We start from the raw sequence: 14347 nt of genomic DNA, 5'->3' as shown, positions 1-14347 counted from the left end.
TACTGTTTATTTATTTTGTTAAACATTCTCAATTACTTTTTAATTTGGTGCAGGCTGGGCAGAGAGTTTGACACCTCTGCTCAAAAGAAGTGACAGTGAAGAATGCTTCGCACTTGTTTGCAAAACCCATGGACTTAACCCTGTGGAGTGAGGCTTACATTTTTAGACATAGATTAATATGACAATTTGTTTAAAGATTTTAATGTATTTGCTGATTACAAAGAAGGGTTTTATTGATGAGAGTGAATCATTGGGAAGTGACAGTAATGTAGAAAAAAAAGAATAAAACACTTTTTTTAAAAAGTGTGTATTTAATCCATTTATATCATTCTTTCTCCCTCATTATTATCATCTGACCTGTAAGGACCTAGATCCCAACTTTCTCATTAGTTTTAATCTCTGTCTCATGATCTTCTTTACTTCCATCCCACCTCTGTTCTTATAAATGTCAAGATGCAGGGAATAGGAGGCAGTGTGACATAGAGGAGAATTAGAGAGAGGCTTGTCTAGAATCCTGGCTCTGACACTAACTTCCCATAGAACCTTGGACAAGATGCTTCTTTCTCTGGATTCCAACTTCCTTATCTGTAAGATGAAGGGTTTGGACTAGAAGACCCCTACGGCATCTGGCAGTTCTTAATCTATGCTCCTATGTTGACCACTATTCTAACACTCTAACCACGTAATTCTTTAACTTATAAATAAATAACAAAAATAAACCTTATAAATAAATCTTATTTTTTATTATGAATTTAATCACAATAAATTTAATAAAAAATTTAATCACAAATAATGTAATAAAGATAAACATTTCAATACACAAAGAGGAAAGAGTCTTATATAAGAAACAGCTTGTTACACATAATTTGTTTTTTAGAAGTATGTATATACTTCAGGGTAGCTAGGTAGTATAGTGGATAGAGCACGGGTGCTGGAGTCAGAAAGACAGCTTCCTGAGTTCAACTCTGGCCTCAGATGCTTACAAACCGTGTGACTCTAGACAACCCTGTTTGCTTCAGTTTCCTCATCTACAACATGAGTTGGAGAAGGAAATGGCAAATCACTTCAGTATTTCTGCCAAGAAAACCCCAAATGGGGTCACAGAGAGTCGGACGTGACTGAAAACAACTCTCAACAACAATAAATCGCATATACTTATTAAATGTAACAAGGTAGTTTTGTTTTTAATTTTTCACTTTCTTCTCTCATTACTGTCTGAAAACCATGTTGCAGGGGGTTACATTTTACTGCCTTGCAATTCAGAAGCGTTTCTAGAATCATCTTGCACCATCCTCCCAGCCCCTCAAGCTCCCAACTTAGGAGCCATCCTCAACTCACTCTGAGTCCTCATATTCAATCACTTACCAAGGCCCGTGGATGTTACCTTTGTAACATCTCTTGCATATGTGCCTTTCTTTCCTCTGATGCTGCCACCTCAGATCTAGATTATTACAATAGCCTGATGGTGGGTCCATCTACCTGCCTCAAGTCTCTGCCCACTCCAATTCATCTCCCATTCAACTGCCAAAGTGATCTTTCTAAAGAACAGATCTGACCATGGCATTGTCCCTTTCAAATTCCAACATTTCTGTATCACCTTCAAGATCAAATATAAAACCCTCCACTTGTCTTTCAAAGCCCTTCACAATCTGACTCCTCTCTAGACCATCCAACCATCTCATACCCTAGTCCACCCAACCTCCAACATCCTCTGTGATCCAGTGACCCTGCCCCCCAGGGGGGCTCCTCACACAGCACACTCCATCTCCAAACTGAGTATTTTTACTGGCTCTGTCCCGTGACTGAACATCTCTTCTTCTTCACCTCTGCTTCCTGGCTTTCCTGGCTTTCTTCAAGTCCCAGCTAAGATCCCATGTTCTACATGAAGCCTTTCCTGATTCCTCTCAATACTATTGCCTTCCAATCTATCCTTTATATATCTTGTTTGCACATAGCTATTTTCATGTTGTCTCTTTTACTAAACTGTCAGCTCCTTGAGGGCAGGGGCTGTTTCTTCCCTTTCTCTGTATCCCCAGCACTTAGCACAGCCTGGCACATAGTGGGTCCTTAATAAATGTTTACTGGCTAACAGTAACAAAACTCCTCCGTGTCTTTGTACTTTGGTTTTTTTTGCTTCTTGGATTTTAAAAGTGTTTTCCTAATGATTTTTTTTTGCATATCCTTCTCTACACACTAACCTACTTCTCCAATTCTCCAAATTTCTTAGCATTATCACCCACTCTCTCCTCCTTCCCTCTTGTTGGAGGTTAGAGATATCACTGCTCTTTGAAAAGGCTAATTCCTAGTCTACCTGAATCCTAGATCCTATCTTCTTCCACATCCTCTAGGACCAGGTTCCAGCAATCATCCTGCCCTTCTCCTGCATCTTCATTATCTTCCTCTCTATAACTCTTCCCATGGCTCTAAAAATGCTCAAATTTCTGTAATCCTTTAAAAAAAAGTTTCCTTGAATTCTAACCAACTCATCTCTTTTCTCCTTTGCTGCCAAACATCATGAAAAAATTATCTCAAACTAATTCCTCACCACCTTGCAGTACGTCTTCTTACCCCTCCTCTGACACTATTCACTCCAAGGCTATCTCTTAATCACCAAGGCCAACGGCCATTTTAATTTTCTGACCTTCCCTAATTTCTCTGTAGCATCTGGCACGTTGACTACCATCTCCTCCAGATAAGCTATTCTGAAAATTATTTCCGACATACCACATCATTCTGGTTTTCCTTCTATCCCTTTTCACTGTTTCTCCTCTAGCTTCTTCGCCTCTTCCCAACCTCTTAGTGGAGATGTTCTCTGAAGTTCTGAATTTGGCCTCCTCTTCTCTCTCAACTCTCTCCCTTGGCAATCTCATGTTAACACAGATCATTCCCACACCCAGCATTCCCGTCCTGCCTTCTTATGAGAACACTGGGTTTTGAGTCAGAGGAGCTGGATTTGAACTGCGACTGCCACGTACTGTATAGTCTTAGTTGGCAGGTCAGTAAAGCTCTGTGGGCCTCCGCTTCCTCCTCTGAAAAGGGAGCTGGACAAGACAACGGCTCTCCTCTGCTCTCTCCACACTCCTCCTCTCAGTGACCTCATCATTCACTATCGTCACCAAGGCGAGGACTCAGACTCGTGGTCTCTCCCCAGTGCTTCGGTCCCGCACCATCAGCAGCCTCGAGGACATTTCAAACTGGCTGTACCAGAAACATCTCAAACTTAAAATGCCCCAAATGGAAATCTATTCCCCGCCCCCCAAAACTCAGCCCTTTTTCACACTTCCCCGTTTCTGTCAAAGGCACACTTATTGTTTTCATTTCCCAGGTTTGTCCCTTCTCTCCCTCACCATACACACACAATCAGTTGCCGAGTCTTTGCATTTCTCCCTCCGTGCATCCCTCCCGTCTCATCCGGCCAACTCAGCTTCTCATCATCTCAGTTCTGGCTTTCAGCACATCTGGCCTAGACCGCTGTGGTCATCTGCTGCTGACTCCCTCGAGTCTCCTCCCAACCAACCCAGATCCTACCTTGTCATTCCCCTACCCTACCAGATCCAGAGGTGCTCTACTGTCTCTAGCTCAAAATAGAAAATTCTGTTTAGCTTTTAAAGCCCTTCACCACCTGATCCCCACAGATATTCCTAGCCTCACCATACATGACTCCCCTTCTATCCCTCTACAATCCACCCAAGCTGACTGCCTTTCTTCCTCACACACAATGCTCAATCTCTAGTCCCCCTGACCTGGAATGTGCGCCCTTCTCTCCTCTGCCTTACCCATTCCCTCTCTTCCTTCCCGATCCCCCCCGTGCTAGTGTGCTCCCCAATTACTCATATTTAATGACTTTAAATTGCTTGGCTGAACTAAGATTCTTCCAAGACCAATATATATTCCTATTCAATTCAACAAATACATGGGGCCTGGGTGCAAGATACTTTCAAGGGAGGACATAGCATGTATACAGATGATACAAGGTGAAGAGTGATGGGTGCAAAGAAATTCAGACAATGTGGTCCAAGGACATCTGAGAAGGCAGAAAACAGTTTCAGCTGAGCAAGTCAGCAAAGGCCACCCAGAGGACATGGCATCTGAGCTGAGTCTTGAAGACAGACGAAGATTCTGAACGGTGGGGTTGGAGAAAATTAGCACACCACGTCAGGAACACCAAGAGCCAATCTTCAAAAATAAGTGCTCAAGGATAGGCGTAGTTTTCAAGTAAGAACTGAAAATTCGAAGTAGCTACATGAAAACATTCCTGAAACCCCTCACAGTAAGAAAACCATACATTAAAATAGCCATGAGATGTTGCCTCACAGTGCAAAAATGACAAAAGATGGCAGCAATCAGTGCTGGAGGGCTTGAGTGAAGCCATACACATTTCTGGACTACTGTTCCGGCTAGGAAGTGGTCCAGTCATTTTAAATATCAATTTGCAACTGTGAAAGAAAAAATGCCTAAACTGTTCAGACGTTTTGATTAAAAGATGCCACTCCTAAGCACATATCCCAAGTAAGTCAAAGCCAGAAACAAAGGTCCAACAGATAGGAAAATTATTCACAGCAAATGTCTTCTGTGGTAGGAAGTAACAGAAAAATAAAACAGGGACCTACCAAATGATGAATGACCAAAAAAACCTATGGTAATATGAGTGTCGTGGACTATTACTGTGCAGCAATACATGACAAAAGTTCTCTAGAGAAAGATGGGGAGGTCCCTGTGAGCAGACGCAGGGAGAAGGAAGCAGAAGACGACAATATCAACAAAGCAACATCATAAAAAGACAAAGTCAATTCACAAGCGCGTATACTCAACACCGCGTGTCAAGCTCTGCAGGAGGCGCTGGGGACATGAAGACAAGAAGGGAGCTGTCCCCAGCTTCAGAAGGTAAACACGGATGTGCTTGATTAGGAAGCCCACGGCCACGAGTGCCCCGACCAAGGCAAAGGGTGGAGGCCGAGAGAATCGTTAGGAAGCCCACGGCCACGAGTGCCTCGACCAAGGCAAAGGGTGGAGGCCGAGAGAATCGTTAGGAAGCCCACGGCCACGAGTGCCTCGACCAAGGCAAAGGGTGGAGGCCGAGAGAATCGTTAGGAAGCCCACGGCCACGAGTGCCTCGACCAAGGCAAAGGGTGGAGGCCGAGAGAATCGTTAGGGAGCCCACGGCCACGAGTGCCCCGACCAAGGCAAAGGGTGGAGGCCGAGAGAATCGTTAGGGAGCCCACGGCCACGAGTGCCTCGACCAAGGCAAAGGGTGGAGGCCGAGAGAATCGTTAGGAAGCCCATGGCAATGAGTGCCCTGACCAAGGCAAAGGGTGGAGGCCGAGAGAATCGTTAGGAAGCCCACGGCCACGAGTGCCCCGACCAAGGCAAAGGGTGGAGGCCGAGAGAATCGTTAGGAAGCCCACGGCCACGAGTGCCCCGACCAAGGCAAAGGGTGGAGGCCGAGAGAATCGTTAGGAAGCCCACGGCCACGAGTGCCCCGACCAAGGCAAAGGGTGGAGGCCGAGAGAATCGTTAGGAAGCCCACGGCCACGAGTGCCCCGACCAAGGCAAAGGGTGGAGGCCGAGAGAATCGTTAGGAAGCCCACGGCCACGAGTGCCCCGACCAAGGCAAAGGGTGGAGGCCGAGAGAATCGTTAGGAAGCCCACGGCCACGAGTGCCTCGACCAAGGCAAAGGGTGGAGGCCGAGAGAATCGTTAGGAAGCCCACGGCCACGAGTGCCTCGACCAAGGCAAAGGGTGGAGGCCGAGAGAACCGTTAGGAAGCCCACGGCAATGAGTGCCCTGACCAAGGCAAAGGGTGGAGGCCGAGAGAATCGTTAGGAAGCCCACGGCCACGAGTGCCCCGACCAAGGCAAAGGGTGGAGGCCGAGAGAATCGTTAGGAAGCCCACGGCCACGAGTGCCTCGACCAAGGCAAAGGGTGGAGGCCGAGAGAACCGTTAGGAAGCCCACGGCAATGAGTGCCCTGACCAAGGCAAAGGGTGGAGGCCGAGAGAATCGTTAGGAAGCCCACGGCCACGAGTGCCTCGACCAAGGCAAAGGGTGGAGGCCGAGAGAATCGTTAGGAAGCCCACGGCCACGAGTGCCCCGACCAAGGCAAAGGTTGTGGATAGAACGCAGAGAGATGTTATCAAAAAACTTGGCAACTAACTGGACATGAGACATCAGGGAGAGGGAAAAGTCAAAGGGCACCTTGAGATTCTGAATCACAGGCAGCTGGAATCGTGCCAGGGTCACAAATACTGAAGTCAGAGGGAGGAACAGATTTAAGAAGTCAATAAGTTGAGTTTGGGCCAAGCTGAGTTTTCAGTGCTTGTGGGACATCCAGGTAAAAAAGTCCTAAAACCAAATGGAGATGTAGGTCTGGAACTCAGACTCAGAAGGATCAGGACTGGAAACCCAGGTAAATTGGAATCAGACTTTAAAGGGCCTGAAACGCTGGACTAAAGAATGTGTATGTTATACTAGAGGTAGTAGCAGGTTACTGGAAGTGCTTGGACATGAAAAAATACAATCAGAACTGTGCCTTTGTAAAATTATTTTAGTAGCTATACAGAGAACGAAGAAGGAGATTTGAAGTATGAAAACCAATTAGGAGGCTATTGTACTAGTCAAGTGGTGATAAGGACCTGAACTAGGGTAGTAGCATTGTGAATGGAGAGGAGAGGACAGATGGAATACCATACAGGGGAATACTTTATAAGACTTGGCCAACTGATCTGACTCTCTAGGGCAGGGGTGGGCAACCCGTGGCCTTGAAATCACATGTAGCCCTCTAGGTTCTCAAGTGCAGCCCTTCGACGGAATCTAAACTTCACAGAACAAATCCCCTTAATAAAAGGATTAATTCTGTAAAATTTGGACTCAGTCAAAAGGCTGCACCCGAGGACCTAGAAGGCTACCTGTGGCCTGAAATCTGGGGATTGGGGAGAGTGAAAGGTCAAAGATGAACCCAGGGTTTTGAATCTTCATTACTAGGTGAATATTGGTGTCATTAACTGAAAGGTGAAAGTTTCAAGGTGGGTTGGATGGGAGAGGAGGCAGGAGTGAGAAAGGGAGGAAAAGAACATGCTGAGTTTAAGGGGGTGGCAGGCCATCCAGATAAAGCTATAAAACAGGCAGCTGGAGAAGTGGGAAGGGGGCTCAGCAGAGATTAGGGCTAGACATAGTATGACCTTGGATAAAAGTAAGTCACCATCTCTCTGGGCCTCATGGAATGAGGAGGTTTGACTAGCTTTGAGTCATTTGCTAATTTGGTAAGAATGCCACCTATACCTTTATCAATGACGTGCACAAGGAATAGATGGCCTGCTTAACAAGTCTGCAGATGACACAAGGCTGGGACGGAAAGCTAACACAATGGATGAGAGTCAGAATCCAAAAGGATCTGGGGGGTGGACTGGACTGCAAGGTCAATAAGAGCAAGTAGTTATGTAGCAAAAACAAAGAAAATATAATCTTGGGATACCCTGAGAGAGACGATAACCTCTTTGTGCTCCCTCCCGGTCAGACGTCATCTCTGCACAGTTCTGGCACCATGATTCGAGGATACTGATGAACAGGGGTGGCCAGAGGAGGAGAGATGGGGATGGTGAAGGGACCCGAGTCCACATCTCATGGAGACTGGCTGAAGAAACTGGAGATTGCTGAGTTTGAGGAAAAGAAGACTTGGGACATGACAGCTGCCTCCAAGTATCTGAGGGCTGTCATATGCAGGAGATACTAGATTTATTCGATCTGGTTCCAGAGGGGCAGCAGCAGTGGAAACCATAAAGAGTCCAATTTAGGCTCCTTCCTCACAATTACAGCTGACCCAAAAGGCAACAGACTGCCTGGGGGGGCAGTAGGCTCTCCTGGAAGTTCCCCAGGCAGAGGCTATGTTACAATGAGGATTCCTTTAGGTATGGGTTGGACAAGTAGCTTCTGTGGTCCCTTCCAAATCTCCAGCTCTACGCTCTGTGATCTCTGTAGAGCTTTGGGAGTCACCTGAGGTGATTAAGGAACTGTGACAGCAGCTGAAATAGTTAGCTAACTAGCTAGGGTATGTGTTACTACGTGCCAGGCAATGGGCTAAGTGCTAGGATACAAGAAAAGCCTACTAGCTAAGTCCATGCCCTCCAGAAACCTGCATTCTAATGGAGGGAGACAACACATACATAAAGAGTGCCAGATCACTAAGGGAGAGAATCAGTCTCAGAAAAGAGCCTTTGGGGACACTCAAGCTTAGGAATGGGAGACAGAAAAGGCATAACAAGATTGGCAGAAACATTTTCCTCCCTCAAGGAACCCTAAGAAGGCCCATCTAGAGAACCAGGAGGAAAACCTGTCCTGTAAGCAAGGGAGGAGGAAGCAGCTGGAGCATCAAAATCTGCAGGAAGAGGAAGGCTGACAAAAGACACTGGATTGAGCAATTAAGAGATCACTGACCACCTCCACTGACCACCTCCGAGAAAACTGCAATCGGTGCGGTTGGTTGGTTCAGATGCCAGACTGCATCTGAATTAAAAAGGAGTGAGAACTAAAAGCAGTAAATGAAGGCTGCTCTTTTCAGGGTCCAACAGGGCAAGGCAGGAGAAAGAGAGGGCTTCCTAAAAGGTTTTAAATTGTTTTTAAATGTTGATCTTCTAACTTCCAACTCAATGGCTCTTTTCTAAGCACCTGGGTGCAAGGCACTCCTCTGGATAGTCCAGAAATACTTCCTGATCTACTCAGATACCTTATTTCTGGAAACCTGAAGAGTGGGGTCAAGTTATATACCATCTTATCTTTAGTAAAGCTTTGGTCATTCATCATGAGATAAAACAAATGTGTCAGAACCAGTTTTTGGATGTTGTAGACACCAGGGAATCTTGTTAATTCTCCCTGACTCTACTATTTTCAATGGCTTTCAGAAGGGAGTACCAGCTCACAAAGCAAAAGTCTGTGAGTTATTGTCCTAATTGAGGAGCTGAAGCTATCTCCTCACTTTGTACTGGAAGCTTAAAGTTCAATGTTGGTAGAGCTAAGTGGAGAGGTCACCAGGCTGTCATACTGACCAAGGCGTCAAGGCAGAGCACAAAAAATGAAACAGATTTGGAGACTTCTCTGTAAATGCAACAGGATAACTCTACTTGTGTCACTCCTTGAAAAAAGGGAGCCAGAGGCCAAGGGCCACTCAACAGCTTTGGGGACAAGAGGACCTTTGAGTCTGGGGCTAGTCTGGGAACTGAAAGACTGGGGTAAAATGCCATCTCTCAGGCTTTTCCTTGCACCTACCCACGCACCCTGAATCCTGATCCTCTTTCTAGATTATATATGTATATACAATATGGGGGGGTGGAGAAGTTTATGACTAACAATGGCTGTGCACTGGCCTCATAAGAACCTCAATACACATGTTGATCCATACACACAAACACAGACTGGAATGAACCACAAAGCCAGTGTTCGTATGAGAGGGATTTCTCAAAGATCAAGGGTGTTTACTATAAGCATTTAGGTTTCATTTTAAGGTTGAAAGAAGAAACGAGTCCTGGATGTTTCTGCCCAGCTCCGTCCCCTCCTTTACAGACACCTAGGACTAAAAATAGTTTGATGCCCAGACAGCTGGGAGGCACCTCCTGATTATCTGTAGTTCTTCCGAGCTGGGGGTAAATGGGATTTGAAGGTGACCGTCCAAGACCCAAAGATCAAGTCACGTTGGCTACACGCGGCCTATTTACCGGCCCGGGGAATGAGTGGGCAGATAGGCACATCTGGGGCGGGGTCACAGAAAGAAGAGGCGGAGACTAGTGTACTATATCATGGTTACCTAGATCTGAATTATGTCTATTTTATTATGTTATGTCCCTTCCATCTCCTATAGCACTTTGCATATATTAGGCCCTCATTATCAGTTTAAACAGCCAGAGGTGCCCAAGTAAACGTACCACTGGTAGGGAATAATCACTTTAAGTATGGTATCTGCAATAATGACCTCTAAATTACGTCCAGTGCAATGTATCAACAATCTTGAAACAGACAGCGATCCTTTCATCCAACTGATGACCGCACATTAGTCAGGAAATCAAAGGGGGCACGGTGGGAAGGATAAGGTAGGTCATGCCAGTGAACTTCCAGTAAATCAGATCAGAAGCTGGAGGGCAGGGAGCTTCAAAGAAATAAGTGTACTTTCAAGCAGAAAAGAACCGGGCTGGTTTTCTCTGCCACAGGAGAAGCAAAGCCAGATCTGACTTATGCAAGGTGACTTGTTTAAAAGTGCACGTAGTCCAGGCTGTGCGGCATAACCGAACACACACGACCCGAATTAACGTTTACCGATCAATGAAGAAAGGAAAGCAATGCCCCACACCAAAGCGAACCTCGAAACCCAAACCGAACCTCCAGAACACACCCTGCCGACGTCGTACGTTAACTTCGGAAATGAACACAACTGATTTTAAAGCAGAAGGGGCAGATTCACTTCTCCAGGGTGAAGCCTCGGACCCGTACGTAGTTTGCAGCAAGGAGGGGGATTTGCTCAATCACCCGAGGCCAGGTCCGGGTGGGGCTGCCCACCGAGATCTCAGTTCGGATCCATCCGCTCCCCCACGGCATGCCCTCCGAGCTGCCGGGTGGGCGTCCCCAGGACCCCCAGCAGGGCAGGAGGCCAGGGCAAGTTTGCCGCAGTCCCCCCGCCCTCCGCCCCAGTCCCGCGGCTCGTCCCCCGCAAAGTTGGCTCGGCCGCCCCCTCCCCCGCAGCCCGGCCAGGCGGCCACGTGTGGGCAGGACCGGCGGCCGGGCCGGGGGCGGGGGTCCTACCGCAGGATGTTGTCGGCGTAGGTGAGCAGCAGCCGGGAGGCCTCCAGGAAGGTTTCGCGGGGGTTCTGGCAGAGCTCGGACACGGCCCTGGAGAGGGCGGGAGCCGAGGGGCCGAGCGCGGCCGCAGCAGCCATCCCGCTCCGGCTCCGGCTCCGGCTCGGCCCGGACTCCTCTTCCTCTTCCTCCTCCTCCTCCTCCGGCCCCCGCCCCTTGCACTGAGCAGGCGCCCGCCCCGCCCGCCGGTCCGCCGGGGATGGAGCGAGCCGCGGCCACGCGCGCTCGGCTCCCGGCAGGGACCCTGCGTGGGGGGGGGGGCGCGTCCCCGAGGCCCGGGGCTGGAGGCGCTTCTGCCCCCTTAGCGGCTCCACGTGTCCGGCCTCGCGCTCTCCACGCACTCGCTTGCAGACCCGGCCCCGGGGCGGAGGGAGGCGCGCGCGGGGCCGGCCTTTTCTGAGCCAAGGCCGAGGGGGATCCGGCCGGGCCGCAGCCCCGGGGCACGCGGCCGGACCCCCTGGCCCGCCGGTCGGTGGGGCTGCTCCGGGCCGGGGCCGCGTCCTTGCATGGACCCCTTGGGCATCCTGTGCCCCATTTGGACGCGACACCGGGCTCGGGAGCGTCCCCCGGCGCCGGGGCCGTGACTCTGCATTTTTGCCTTTGCGTCTCCTACATCGCAGACGTCCTTATTCTCGGGTATCTGAAAAGCTGATGCTGCAGCTTGAGGCTCTTTCTCGTTCTCTTCCTTAATGCATCCCTATACTACCTCACGTGCTTCGCGACCCTCTCCCTTCTCCGTGGAGGAATTCCAGCTCGGCATGTTGCTTCAGTATCATTTTCTATCTTTTATATTGTTTTTGTGGGCCCCTAACGTTATCAAAGCCGGGTTTTGATCACTGAGAGACCTGTCACCGTCAGCAAACTCCAGTGGCTGCTTGTTATCTCAAGGTCAAATACACATTCGAATCTTTGGCATTTAAAATTCTTCACAGCTGAGACCCAAACCTTTCTAGTATCATATACATTCCTCCCCATTCACAGCTGTAGTTCAGCCACACTGGGCTTCTTTTGCTCATAAATGACTTTCCTTGACCTCTTTCTACCTCTACACAGGCTGTCCCCTCTGTCTGGTATGGTATGTACTCCCTCCTCATCTCTGCCTCTGACATCCGCAATTACATTCACAGCTAAGCTCAAGTACCATCTCCTTCAGGAGGCCTTCCTGACCCCTCCAAGCTGCTAGTGCCCCCCTCCCAAGTCTCTATTCTGTACGACACAAACATATGTGTGTGTTGTCTCCCTGAGAGGAAGTGAGGAGGGAGGAACTTCATTTTTGCCTCCATCTCCCCAGATGAGCGCACAATTTCACTACTAAGTTTAAGCCTCTAATTAGGTTCATGGTTAGACCTGTAGCTTGCTATGTCTTTTTCTTCTCCCTTCCATCTTGAACCCCTGACTGGGTAAGACAAGTATTTGGAATGCTGTTAAGCTCTTCTCTGGTCCCAGTCTTAAAGCCCAGATCAGAAAATGACAAAAGTGACCTGGCTGATGACTATGGCGAAAAAGCTTTGCTTCTGGTATGAGTAAATGACCTTGTCATTGATCATCCATGAGATCTTCTGACCCTCAGTCCCCTCTGTTAAATAAAGGATTTGGGCTAGGCAGTTTCTGAGATCCTTCCCAGATCTAAATCTATGAACAATCTATGTAAGCCATATAGAACAGATATATGTATATGTGTGTGTGTGTGTGTGTGTGTGTGTATATATATATATATATATATATATGCATATACAATAAATTACACACCCTTTATAATTTTCCTGATTTGATCCATTTCCAAGGTAAGGAATTCAGAAAGTCCTCTCTCCAACCATATCCTATGATGCTTTTGCTCCTCCTAAAACTATTTCTTATCTTCATTGTGGAGTAGGAACAGCAAAGTCCTTTTTCCCCCAGAGCAGTGAGACTCCATCCTTTCCCTGTATGTTCATTAGGCAGCCCTTTCCGCTATGTTCTACGTCCTTTCCCCCATATGCTGAAATAGGCAACCTCACCACTGTGTAGCCCACCCTATCACCAGTGACCTTGTGGTCAAGGGACTTTTCCAAGACCACTCAAGAGCAATAGCACTCCTCAGTGCCCGATAGTAACTTGTTTGATGTCAAAGTCATCATTTACATCTTATGAATATGGTAATGAAGGGACTCGTTAGCTATTTCAAGATAGCTGCGGGAAAGATCCAGGACAGCGCAGGTGCAAAGTCTTTTTTTGCTTGCATAGCACAAAGATTATGCCATAGCAAATTTCCCTAAATTACTCCCCCTTCAGCTCTGTTATAAACAAATAGCCACTCCCCTTCCACCCAACCAACCAGTATCCTGAGCTGCTCAGTTCTGTTCGCTTTTACCACGATTTTAAAGCCTGCTTGGAAGGACTCTGGCCTTGGGATTCTTACTGACTCCAAACCAGCTCTCCCACTGCAATTGTACCCACCATTTCTCACCTCTTAGACTTCACTTTCCTACCTTCCAAAAATCAATTCTAGAATTCACCAGTTGGCCTTCCCTCTGTCTCTACAATCAAATCCTTAGTCTCCTTGTCACTACCATACCCCAGTACAGGAATTAGTGCCACCATCCTTTGCTGGGTCATCATTCAGGCCCTGCTCTCTAATTGTAGATACTCTGTTCTGTGTCCTCTTTTCTTTTTTCTCTATGTCCTCTAACCTCTCATTGGCTGGCATGGGTTCAATTATCCTCTCAATGCAGGTGACTCCTGAATCTATACTGGCCAGCCCTCATCTCTTTCCTGAGCTCCAGTCCTCCATCAACAATTGACCCTTGACCTAGTTCCATTAGGTGATCTGTAGGTATGTCAGACTAAACATGACCCAAACAGAGCTCTGTTTTTCTGCTGGAACCGACCCCTCTCCCTAATTCTTCTATTTCTGCCAAGACCACCACCATCTTTCCAGTCACCCAGGTTCACACTCTGGGTCATGCTCAACTCTTTACTCTTCTCCATTCTTGATATTCAGCTAGTGGCTAAGTCTTACAACATCTCCAACATTTGGCTTCTTCTCCCCACTTACCCAACTACTACCCTAGTTCAGCTCTTTTCACCTCCTATCTTGATCATTGTAATAGCCTTCTAATCTAGCATCTCTCCTCTATAGTTCTTCCTTCTCAATCCTAAGAAAGCAATATTCCTTTTTTTCTTTTTTCTTTTTTTAACTTTTTGGCTAGGCAATGGGGTTAAGTAACTTGCCCAGCGTCACACAGCTATTAAGTGTTATGTGTTTGAGGTTTGATTTGAACTCAGGTCCTCTTGAATCCAGGGCCAGTGCTCTATCCACTGTGCCACCTAGCTGCCCCCAAACTGACATTCTTAAAGCACATGCTTGACCTTGTCAGCAAAAAAAAAAAAAAGCTCCAGTGCCTCCCTATTGCTGATACGATAAAATACTAGCACCTCTGCAATTCAAAGTCTTTCACATTCTCCATCTAGACCACTTGACATCAAGGTGAATTTTGGAAGGGGCACTGGACTAGGAACCATGAAGACCTGAA

General features: G+C 47.6%; 1 protein-coding gene across 1 annotated transcript in view; it reads right to left on the bottom strand.

Annotated features, from left to right (window-relative positions):
* The window catches only part of NGLY1 (N-glycanase 1), a 57897-nt gene extending 46880 nt beyond the window's left edge, over positions 1-11017 (bottom strand). The window contains exon 1 of the mRNA XM_020971073.2: positions 10782-11017. Within this exon, the coding sequence (XP_020826732.1) occupies positions 10782-10915 (134 nt within the window). The 5' untranslated portion in view covers positions 10916-11017. The remainder of the gene's footprint in view (positions 1-10781) is intronic.
* Positions 11018-14347: the final 3330 nt, after the last annotated feature.

The sequence above is a fragment of the Phascolarctos cinereus genome, unplaced genomic scaffold, assembly GCF_003287225.1.
Source record: "Phascolarctos cinereus isolate Bilbo 61053 unplaced genomic scaffold, phaCin_HiC Scaffold_1;HRSCAF=81, whole genome shotgun sequence".
Taxonomy (NCBI): Eukaryota; Metazoa; Chordata; class Mammalia; order Diprotodontia; family Phascolarctidae; genus Phascolarctos; species Phascolarctos cinereus.
This window is presented reverse-complemented; position numbering and strand designations above follow the sequence as displayed.